Source organism: Balaenoptera acutorostrata, chromosome 3, assembly GCF_949987535.1.
Source record: "Balaenoptera acutorostrata chromosome 3, mBalAcu1.1, whole genome shotgun sequence".
Lineage (NCBI taxonomy): Eukaryota > Metazoa > Chordata > Mammalia > Artiodactyla > Balaenopteridae > Balaenoptera > Balaenoptera acutorostrata.
This window is the reverse complement of record NC_080066.1, coordinates 113549001-113561256: the sequence shown is the minus strand read 5'-3', so window position 1 is coordinate 113561256 and position 12256 is coordinate 113549001. Positions and strand designations below refer to the sequence as shown.

Below are 12256 nucleotides of genomic sequence, written 5' to 3'. Positions count from 1 at the left end.
TCCCTCCCACCCTCCCTATCCCACCCCTCTAGGTGGTCACAGAGTGTGGAGCTGATCTCCCTGTGCTATCGGCTGCTTCCCACTAGCTATCTATTTTACATTTGGTAGTGTATATATGTCAGTGCTACTCTCTCGCTTCGTCCCAGCTTACCCTTCCCCCTCCCCGTGTCCTCAAGTCCATTCTCTATGTCTGCATCTTTATTCCTGTCCTGCCCCTATGTTAGCATACTTTCTCTTTCTGACTTACTTCACTCTGTATGACAGACCCTAGGTCCATCCACCTCACTACAAATAACTCAATTTCGTTTCTTTTTATGGCTGAGTAATATTCCATTTTGTATATGTGCCACATCTTCTTTATCCATTCATCTGTCGATGGACACTTAGGTTGTTTCCATGTCCTGGCTATTGTAAATAGTGCTGCAATGAACACTGTGGTACATGACTCTTTTTGAATTATGGTCTTCTCAGGGTATATGCCCAGTAGTGGGATTGCTGGGTCGTATGGTAGTTCTATCTTTAGTTTTTTAAGGACCCTCCATACTGTTCTCCATAGTGGCTGTATCAATTTACATTCCCACCAACAACATTGCAGTCATTATTCTTTGATCTTCAAATTGTTTCATCTTTAGTCATTGGGAGCCCCTAGTAGTTGGTTCATATGAACCTAGTGTTCTTTGATAGCGTCTTTATTTTTGGCATGACAAGATGTCCCAGCTTTTACATCATAATTTCTGCCTTATAATGAGGGGCAGTTAGATACAAAATTCTAGAAATGACTTACTTCCACGGAGTGGGATGTTAGGGAGAGGAGATCAGAGAGGACCCGGGTCAGAAGGCACGTAGGAGATTGGCATAGTTGTATATATTTAACTATGATTAAAGTTACGTATATGTATTTTTAAAAAAATAATAATTTCTGCCTCAGCTTGCAACCAGTCATTTCTCCAAGGAGCTCTGATTATATTTTGTGGGAACTGGAATTTAGATGACGGTCTGAGTGCTTTATTAATTTTTGCCTGGCAGTTTTAACACCTGTTTTGCATTTTCAGCATTTCCTTCACCATTTACAATTTTCATTATTATTTTTAACAAATTCACTGTTCTGAACTAATGTAAACTCATATAGACCACATTTAAGTCCATTCCTCACATGTGAACTACAACATTTTTAACCCTTTTTTGCTATACTTCCCAATTTATCTGATGCCACATACAACACCTTTGATTCACATGCAGGTATCTACAATGTGTGTTTGGTTTTTGTTAGATCCAACATTATTCTTGGCGTTAATGAACTTACTCTTGTTTATTTTTTTAACTTTGTAATTACTACAAACATTTTTAGTAGCTTAGTTTACATATGTTTCTGAAATAAATTATCTTGTTACCTCTCTGGGAAGTGATGCTACACTGTTCACTCCTGAGTTAGAGAGGTATCTTAAGGGTACAATGGCAAATATTTATGGAACTTTTGTCAACTGTGGGTATTCCCAGTGACTTCACACTTACTTTGTTTTTTTGGTATCTGACTAAATTTTGCATTCAGAATTTTCTCTATTCCCACAGCCCATTATATGAGTATGCCTGTGTGTGCATGTGAAACCTCTTACAGTCACTTATTCTTAATTGCCTTACTCCAGTTTCCTTATTTTATCCCAATTCTAGGATGTTTTTAGTACTACTTCATCAAAGAAAGTAGTGAGCAAGGAGTGAATTAGGTTTATTTTGCTGTAGGGATTAGCCTAGGGCCTCTTCCTAAAAAGCAAGTCAGGAGAAAAATGAAGAAATTATTTTGCTAATGTACTAAATTGCATGCTTAAAAAAAATGATTGGCTTGCTATTGCCCTTTCATTTTGCCATTATGCTCTCACCTCTTCATATGCAAATAAGACAAGTTTTGAATGATAACTACATAATGTCAGATATATAAATGCTTATCATGGATGGAGCACTGTTTTATATAAACGCATGCAAGCCTCAGAAACTGTCACATGAGGTAAATACTGTTGTTATCCCCATTTATAGGTAGGAAATTGAGGCACAAAAAGATTGAGTGACTTGTCCAAGTTTAAACAGCTAGTAAGTGGATGGAGCCAGGATGTTAACCTAGGTGGTCTCCTTCAGAGCCCAGTACAGTTCTGTGCTGTGCTGCCATACTGAAGAAGAAAAGCATGCAGTCAGCAGAACATGGGAATAAGAAGTAGGGAGTACTTACAGGAGAATTTTAAGATAACCCCAGAATTTTAAAGAATATTACTTGGGGAGAGAAGCTGTGCATTTGGGTTTTTATATGTCTTAGTTCTGTTTTCTTAACTGATAATGCTGCATGCTACCAAATACTTAAGTTAGCTCTCTGTATCCGTGGGTTCCAAATCCACGGATATAGAGGACAGATTGTACTATGCCACTTTATATAAGGGACTTAAGTATCCCTGGATTTTGGTATCTGGTGGGGGTGGGGAGGTCCTAGAACCAATCTCCCACAGGTACCAAAGGACAACTATAAAAAGCTATCATTGTACAGTACATTTCCTTTCATTACTGGGTTTGTGTATTCAGTTCTAAATGTTGCTTTGAAATATTAAAAAAAAAAAAGTTCCATTTAGACGTATCATATCTGATTTTTGGCCTGGAACAAAGTTGCTATCAAAAGTTAGAATTACTGGGCTTCCCTGGTGGCGCAGTGGTTAAGAATCCGCCTGCCAACGCAGGGGACACGGGTTCGAGCCCTGGTCTGGGAAGATCCCACATGCCGCGGAGCAACTAAGCCCGTGTGCCACGTCTACTGAGCCTGTGCTCTAGAGCCAGCAATGAGGACCCAACACAGCCAAAAATAAATAAATAAATTAATTAATTAATAAAATTAAAAAAAAAAAAGTTAGAATTACTTTCAGAATACAATGTTATTTGTTACGAACAATAGTACCTTGCATTTACGTAGTACATTAGTTTTTCAGGCTACTTTGAAGTACACTCTGTTGTTTGGATCTGGACAGACCTTTGGAGATAAGCAGTGCAGGTAGATCTGGCTTCATTTTACGGTTAAAAGAAATTGAGGCTCAAAGAGGTCACAGCAGTAGTAGGAGAGAGGACACCAGAGCCCAGACTTGACTGTTAGTTCCTTGTTTTTCCTCTCTGTACTCTAGTGCCTTCAGGTAGTCATTGATCAGTAGTACATGCATTGGAACCAGAGGGACAAAGTAATCCAGCAGTAGTAGATTAAAATATGTTTACTTTAAGAGGCAAGGGTTTTAAAGAGTAACCACTTTGGGTTCTTCTACAAGTGACGAGTTGAATAAATTACAGGTCCTGCGTTTGTCAGTCATCACCTTGCTCGCGTTCTGCTGTTGTGGAAGTGTGTCTTTCCAGTGTCTCCGAAAGATCTAGAAACAGAAAAGAGCCGAGGAGATTCATTTACATGGCAGGTAACCTTGGAAGGACGAGCTGGTGCTCTCTGTGGTAGGTTGAGTTTAGTCTTTTCTCTCCTTTTCCTCTGGCTTTTTCTATCCTTTAACTTTACATATACTTGTATGTTTTATTTAAGTTTGGGGGAAAAATCTGCTTCTGGGGTTTTTTTTATTGAACATAATTGATTAGTTGGTGATTATAACAGAAGTATGATGTAATAAACCAAATTTACATGTCCTTATCCTTAGGATGCATGTTTTATTATAAAGCGATCAGTTGAGAAATGTTAAGATTGCTTTGTGTTAAGTAGGCATTCATTCCTCTTTTCAGAAAAACTAGGGTTGAATTTAATTAGCATTGACTAAGTATGGTTTCCATTTAGTTTTTTATATGTGAAAGTTATACCCTTATACAACACATAGACCATTAAAAAATAGCATCCACCATGAAAATTTGAGCTTAAGGAGCCGTGGGTTCCCTGAAAAGACATGGAAGCACTGATTTTTTTTTGAAGCACATTTTCTTAAAAACCATCTTTTTTAAGAGTAAAAATGCCATGAATAAACAAACAAAACCAAAATCAGTGCTTCCTTGAAACTGAATCTAACTTTTAAATATTCACTTTATTCTACATATGAAATAACTCCTTATAAAAACTTGTGTGTTTCAGGTAACATCTATAAAACCTAACATGCTAACTTAAAAGTCAGCCTGGTTCCTTAGAACTAGTGTAGAACTGGCAAACTTGAGGGTCTAAGCTGCTACTTCTGAGCTCAACGGCTGAGTAAAATCCCAGGAAAGCAACATTTTGTTAGTTTGGTTGTTGGTCTCTTTCAGTAATTCTAGAAAGTTTGGAGGTTTTTTTGTTGTTGTTTTGTTTTGTTTTTTTTTTAGTTTGGTTGGAGGTAGAAGACACTAGCTTCCTTTTATTTTACTAGAGTTTCAAGAATTTTTTTGGTTTTAGCACATTTCTTTATTCCTCTAACAAAAATACAAATGCTGTACCATAATTGAATGCTTTCTTCATGGTTCATTACACTCTGCTAAGTAAAAGTCTGTTCTATTTTTCAGCTGTCAAGAGCTTTGTTTCCCACTGTGGTGATCTCCTTACTGAGGAAGTAATTCAGCATCTTCTTCCACCACTTCCTTGCGCTGTGGATTTGCTAACTCTGTAAGGATCCACTATTTAGACTTGATAAAAATTTTTAATAGCAATCAGTTACCCTCTAGTTATGTAATATCTTATTAAGTACCTTAATAATGCCAAGTTTCTGTGGTTGGTGAATGATTTTCCATTTGCAGAGGAAGGCAAACATTTAGTTATGTGATTTTTTTGTTTTTTAGGCTAGGATCTTGAAAGAAAAGTACATATTAAAAAGGAAGGAAAGTTATTTGGTGGATAATGTATCTTCCATACAGTCAGATTTAACCAAGAAATTAAATATTAAGCCTGTTAACCTTTTCAGGTATGCATTTTATTGGTTTGTTAGTGCTATTCTGTGTTCTTAAGAACCAGATACTTGTTAACAGTTTCAGGTTTTTGTTGTTTATATTTTCATACATTTGACTTACATTTTTTAAAAATCCAACTTATGTCCCAGTCACTTATAATTTCCCAGTTAATAAAATGTACAGTTTAGAGAAAGTCTTTCCAAAAAGTATTTAATGATGTAACATTTTATGTATACAGAAAAATACAGTTAAGATTATGGCTTATGAAGTGTCATAATAAAGTGAAAACCTGTGAATTCAGCACAACTAGCACAGAGGTTAATGAAGGTTTGCTGTAAAGGGCCAGAGAGTAAATATTTTAGGCTTTTTGGCCCAGACAGTCTCTTTTGTACCTACTCAATTCCGTTGTAGCTTAAAAGCAATCATAGCTAATCTGTAAATGAATGAATGTGTTCTAGTAAAACTTTATTTACAGAAACAGGCAATGGGCCGGATTTAGCTATCCCTGGACAAGAACACTGATACTATTGAAGTTATATGTGTGCTCCTCTCTAATACCATTCTTTCTGCCTTGGTTTAGAGGTAATCACTACCCTGAGTTTTAGAGTTGTCATTCTCTTGAATTTTTAAAAAGTGTATCACATATACATGTTTCCCTAAACAGTACCTTGTTTAGTTTAGCTTGGTTTTGATCAGGCAAATGGTATCATACTGTTTCTGAGACTTGCTTGTTTTACTCAACATGATATTTCTACACTTCTCTATGTGTCAGCTTGTTCATTCTTTTCGGTTGCTGTATAATATTTAATTGTGTGAATGTACAGCAATTTACTCTCCTGTCAATGAAATATCCAAACTATTTTCCAAAATTTTTGCGTATGTATATCAATAGTATATGGGAGTACCCTTCAGTCCATTTCTTCACCAACACTTTCTCAGACATCAACTCTGGTTAATGCAGTAGGTGTAAATTGGTATCTTGTTATGATCTTACCTTATATATCTGGTTCCTGATGCTTTAAGTGCCATTCTATATGTTTATTGTTCCTCACTATTTCCCCTTCTGTGAAATCCCAATTCATGCATATCTGTACCTATTTTTAGGTAACATTGTGTTTTGATTAATAGACATGCTTTTTTTTTTTTTTTTTTTTGGCTGTGCCACACCCCTTGCAGGATCTTAGTTCCCCAGCCAGGGACTGAACCCAGGCCCCACAGACATTCTTAATTTAAATGGCAAATTTATCAGCCTTTTACTTCTTGGTTAGTACTTTCTGTCTTTTGATTTAAAAAAATCTTTCTTCAGGGTTATAAAGATACTTTCTTTTATTTCTCTCTAAAATGTTTAAGGTTTTTGTCCTTCACATTCAAGTCATTAATCTATCTGGAATTTATTTTTATGTTTGTAGTGAGGTAGGGTTCCAATTTCATTTTCTTTTTTAATATGGATAACAAATTGTCCCATACTTTACTAAAGAAATCCATGCTTCCTCTCTCCGGTGACTGCCATTCACCTTTGTTGTGTATTATATTGCCATATAGACATGGTCTGTTTCTGTGCTCTCTATTGTATTCCATTTGTGTGTTTGCCCATTTCTGTGCCCATACCACATTGTCTTTATAATAAATTTTAGTGTCTGTTAGAGCAAGGTTTTTGGCCTTATTCATCTTTAGGCATAATTTGGCCCTTTTTGGCAATTGATTGTCTCTTGTTGAAATTTTATTTTATTTTATTTTTTTTAGCATGTATCTGTACTTTATTCCTTTTCATAGCTCAGTAATATTCCACTGTATGGATATACCACCTATATGAACAGATATTTTTTTTTTTCCACACACACACACTGTATTTTATTTTTACAAGAGATAAATAGACTGACACCAAGCATTGTACATGGATGACCACAACAAAAGCAACAATGATTGCAATTACCAAACATGAAACACAGTTATACTATGTCATAATATTGACATTCAGTCCAGTAATCCTCCACTGTAACAGCTCCTTTACTTTGCAGTGAAAATTGATTTGTATATTCTTTGCCTCTGAGTCCTTGTGGGATTTTTTTTCTTTTAATTCAGACAGAAAGTCACATAAATTATACTCATCCTCATCAGTTCACTCAGTCCCATGTAATTAATTTCTTTTTTTTTTTCATCTTGATCTTTTGTTAGCACTTTTATGAGTTCATCAGTTTTTTTTTTTTTTTTTTTGCCAGCAAAAGTTCTTATTTTCTGTTTTGAATTTCAGAAAAAACAAAAGAAATGTGTGTCATTTGAACTGAACATAATTAAACTGTCTTTCTTGAGACCTTGTATCAATCTGATTAGCAAGCAAATTGTTTTTGCTTTTAGTTCCCTGGGTTGTAAATATTCTCTCTATCTTCTAACTCCTTTTTCCAGAAGGAATTGATGACATAAATAACACAGTAGTTTCTGGTCCAAATGATTTGTTTCATAGTTTTTTTTTTGTTTTTTTTTTTTGGTTTTTTTTAAATTTATTTTATTTATTTATTTTTGGCTGCATTGGGTCTTTGTTGCTGTGTGTGGGCTTTCTCTAGTTGAGGTGAGCGGGGGCTACTCTGCGGTGCATGGGTTTCTCATTGTGGTGGCTTCTCTTGTTGCAGAACATGGGCTCTAGGCACCTGGACTTCAGGAGTTGTGGCTCGCAGGCTCAGTAGTTGTGGCTCCCGGGCTCTAGAGCGCAGGCTTAGTAGTTGTGGCGCACAGGCTTAGTTGCTCCGCGGCATGTGGGACCTTCCCAGACCAGGGCTCAAACCCATGTCCCCTGCGCTGGCAGGCGGATTCTTTTTTTTTTTTTTTTTTTTTCCACACACACACACTGTATTTTATTTTTACAAGAGATAGATAGACTGACACCAAGCATTGTACATGGATGACCACAACAAAAGCAACAATGATTGCAATTACCAAACATGAAACACACTTATACTATGTCATAATATTGACATTCAGTCCAGTAATCCTCCACTGTAACAGCTCCTTTACTTTGCAGTGAAAATTGATTTGTATATTCTTTTCCTCTGAGTCCTTGTGGGATTTTTTTTTTTTTTAATTCAGACAGAAAGTCACAAAAATTATACTCATCCTCATCAGTTCACTCAGTCCCATGTAATTAATTTCTTTTTTTTCATCTTGATCTTTTGTTAGCACTTTTATGAGTTCATCAGTTTTTCATTAGAGTTCTGAAAATGCTTATTCATTCAGTTCAGCAGTACAGTCAGTTACCAGAAACCTGTACTTGTCAGAGTCTTTTCCATGAATTTCTTGAAGATGAAACCCTTTTATAGGAACATATTTGCAAAATCATCAGAGTACACCCAGAACTGTCTGTAAATGACAAAAGACTTAAACATGACCATGGTTAAAGATTTGATGAAAGTTCATAATAATGCAGTTGACAAGAAAATTAGTTATTTCTGAGATATACATTTTAAAGTAATAACTAGGATTATTACTTATAACATTATACCAGAACATATAAGATTTTTAGACGTTTCCTGTAATGTCTGAAACATTTATATTAACATATTTCCATACATATTTCCATACAAATACAAATATAAGATTTTTAGAAATTTCATGTAATGTCTGAAACATTTATATTAACATATTTCCATACATATTTCCATACAAATACAAATATAAGATTTTTAGAAATTTCATGTAATGTCTGAAACATTTATATTAACATATTTCCATACATATTTCCATACAAATACAAATATAAGATTTTTAGAAATTTCATGTAATGTCTGAAACATTTATATTAACATATTTCCATACATATTTCCATACAAATACAAATATAAGATTTTTAGAAATTTCATGTAATGTCTGAAACATTTATATTAACATATTTCCATACAAATAACCCAATGAAAGTTTAGTATTAGTTGTTTTGTTTGTTTTTTTATACTGCAGGTTCTTATTAGGCATCAGTTTTATACACATCAGTGTATACATGTCAATCCCAATCGCCCAATTCAGCACACCACCATCCCCACCTCACCGCAGTTTTCCCCCCTTGGTGTCCATATGTCCATTCTCTACATCTGTGTCTCAACTTCTGCCCTGCAAACTGGCTCATCTGTACCATTTTTCTAGGTTCCACATACATGCATTAATATACGATATTTGTTATTCTCTTTCTGACTTACTTCACTCTGTATGACAGTCTCTAGATCCATCCACGTCTCAACAAATGACTCAATTTCGTTCCTTTTTATGGCTGAGTAATATTCCATTGTATATATGTACCACACCTTCTTTATCCATTCGTCTGTTGATGGGCATTTAGGTTGCTTCCATGACCTGGCTATTGTAAATAGTGCTGCAATGAACATTCGGGTGCATGTGTCTTTTTGAATTACGGTTTTCTCTGGGTATATGCCCAGTAGTGGGATTGCTGGGTCATATGGTAATTCTATTTTTAGTTTTTTAAGGCACCTCCATATTGTTCTCCATAGTGGCTGTATCAATTTACATTCCCACCAACAGTGCAAGAGGGTTCCCTTTTCTCCACACCCTCTCCAGCATTTGTTGTTTGTAGATTTTCTGATGATGCCCATTCTAACAGGAGTGAGGTGATACCTCATTGTAGTTTTTTTTTTTTTTTTTTTTTTTTTTTTTACAAGAGATAGATAGACTGACACCAAGCATTGTACATGGATGACCACAACAAAAGCAACAATGATTGCAATTACCAAACATGAAACACACTTATACTATGTCATAACATTGACATTCAGTCCAGTAATCCTCCACTGTAACAGCTCCTTTACTTTGCAGTGAAAATTGATTTGTATATTCTTTTCCTCTGAGTCCTTGTGGGATTTTTTTTTTTTTTAATTCAGACAGAAAGTCACAAAAATTATACTCATCCTCATCAGTTCACTCAGTCCCATGTAATTAATTTCTTTTTTTTCATCTTGATCTTTTGTTAGCACTTCTTGTTGAAATTTTAATTGGAGTTAAATTGAATCTGTAGATAAACTTGAAGATAATTGGTATTTCTATAATACCCATAAACATGATACCTCTCCTGTTGTTGAGGTTGTTTACAAAGTATAAAATTTTTTCTATGTAAAAGTCTTATATGTCTTTTAAAAAATCTCTTCTTAGCTAGATACTTCATATTTTTCTTTGCAGTTATTAAATAAGTATGTGGGAGTGTGTGTGTGTGTGTGTGTGTGTGTGTGTGTATAATCTCTTTATTGCTATTGTATTAAAACATGTAATTGATCTTATATCCAGCCACCTTGCTAAATTTTCCTATATCAAGCATTTGTTTGTAGATTCTTTAGGATTTCTCCCTTTATGATATTTACTCATATATTCATTTGTATTCTTTCTCTCCCCTTAACGTGCTAACTAGATGACTACCACTTAAAACTGAAGAGAAGTGGTTTGTTAAAGGGAATGTTTCTCATGTTTCACAAATATGAATGATGCTTGATACAGGCTTTTTAGTAGATGCTCTTTATCAGATTAAGAAAGTATCCTCTTCTTAGTTATCCACATTTTGTTTTGGTTTGGCTTTTTGTTTGTTTGGTTTGGTTTTTTATCGTGAATGAGTTTTGATGTTTTATAAAGTGGTTTAATCTGATAACTTTAATGTAAAAAATTTTATTGACTAATTTTTTTTTTAATTTTTATTTATTTATTTATTTTTGGTTGTGTTGGGTCTTTGTTTCTGTGCGAGGGCCTTCTCCAGTTGCGGCAAGCGGGGGCCACTCCTCATCGCGGTGCGCGGGCCTCTCACTATCGTGGCCTCTCTTGTTGCGGAGCACAGGCTCCAGACACGCAGGCTCAGCAATTGTGGCTTACGGGCCCAGCTGCTCCGCGGCATGTGGGATCTTCCCAGACCAGGGCTCGAACCCTTATCCCCTGCAATGGCAGGCAGATTCTCAACCACTGCGCCACCAGGGTAGCCCTATTGACTAATTTTTTACTTGATTGCATTCTTGGGATAAACTGAGCTTGGAAATAATTATCTTTTTTTGTAAACTTCTGGATTTGGTTTGCTTATGTTTGGATTTCTCCACATATATTCATCAGTGCGACTGCCCTATAATTTTCTTTCTTGGATGCCTTCCTCAGGTTTTCATCAGTTATACTAGCCTCATGGAATGAGGTAGGTGAATGTTTCATCAAGTTCTGTGGAGGGGCTTTTAGGAGATTGGAATAATGTGTCACATGAAACCACCTGTCTGTAAAACAGTCTGGACCAGCTGTTTTCTTTGTGGAAAATTTTTTTTAAACTACATATTTCATTTCCTTAATTGCTTTAACTGTTTGAGGTCTGGTTTGGGGGTTTGTTTTGCTTGTTTGTTAGATTTTTTCCAGGAATTTTGCCATTGCATCTTCATCTTCACATTTTTTGGCATGAAATTTTTCTTAATGTTCTCTTATTGTCTTAATCTCTGCTATATCTATAATGTCCCTTCATCCATTCCTGATTAGTTTTCAATATGCCTTCTCTTTTGTTTTTCCTGATCCATCTCATGAGAGGTTTATCTGTTTTGTTAACCTGTACAAAGAATAACTTTGCTTATGTTGAACTTGGGTTTTTTTTTGAATTTTATTTTATTTTTTTTATACAGCAGGTTCTTATTAGTCATCCATTTTATACATATCAGTGTATACATTGTCAATCCCAATCTCCCAATTCATCACACCACCACCCCCACCCCCCGCTTTCCCCCCTTGGTGTCCATACGTTTGTTCTCTACATCTGTGTCTCTATTTCTGCCTTGAAAACTGGTTCATCTGTACCATTTTTCTAGATTCCACATATATGCGTTAATATACGATATTTGTTTTTCTCTTTCTGACTTACTTCACTCTGTATGACAGTCTCTATGTCCATCCACGTCTATAAATGACCCAATTTCGTTCCTTGTTATGGCTAATGTTCCTTTGTATATATGTACCACATCTTCTTTATCCATTCGTCTGTCAACGGGCATTTAGGTTGCTCCATGACCTGGCTATTGTAAATAGTGCTGCAGTGAACACTGGGCTGCCTGTGTCTCTTTGAATTACGGTTTTCTCTGGGTATATGCCCAGTAGGGGGATTGCTCGGTCATATGGTAATTCTATTTTTAGTTTTTTAAGGAATCTCCATACTGTTCTCCATAGTGGCTGTATCAATTTACCTTCCCACCAACAGTACAGGAGGGTTCCGTTTTCTCCACACAGTCTCCAGCATTTATTGTTTGTAGGTTTTTTGATGATGGCCGTTCTGACTGGTGTGAGGTGATAGCTCGTTGTAGTTTTGATTTGCATTTCTCTAATGATTAATGATGTTGGGCATTCTTTCATGTGTTTGCTGACAATCTGTATATCTTCTTGGGAGAAATGTCTATTT

General features: G+C 35.6%; 1 protein-coding gene and 1 long non-coding RNA gene across 7 annotated transcripts in view; one reads left to right on the top strand and one right to left on the bottom strand.

Moving 5' to 3' along the window:
• LOC114237727 (uncharacterized) overlaps positions 1 to 12256 on the bottom strand; it is a 140351-nt gene that overhangs the window by 15280 nt on the left and 112815 nt on the right. Inside the window, exon 7 of one of the 2 annotated variants that reach the window (XR_009007789.1) lies at positions 3300 to 3386. The exons of the other annotated variant lie outside the window; for it this stretch is intronic. This is a non-coding gene — a long non-coding RNA (uncharacterized LOC114237727). Of the gene's footprint in view, positions 1 to 3299; positions 3387 to 12256 lie in introns of those variants that run through there. 2 annotated transcript variants of the gene reach the window in all.
• Positions 1 to 12256, top strand: part of HEATR5A (HEAT repeat containing 5A) — a 118704-nt gene that overhangs the window by 43715 nt on the left and 62733 nt on the right. For all 5 annotated transcript variants that reach the window (XM_007180689.3, XM_028166007.2, XM_007180690.3 and 2 more), the window contains exons 12-13: positions 3310 to 3462; positions 4483 to 4582. In XM_007180689.3, the coding sequence (XP_007180751.2) occupies positions 3310 to 3462; positions 4483 to 4582 (253 nt within the window). The remainder of the gene's footprint in view (positions 1 to 3309; positions 3463 to 4482; positions 4583 to 12256) is intronic.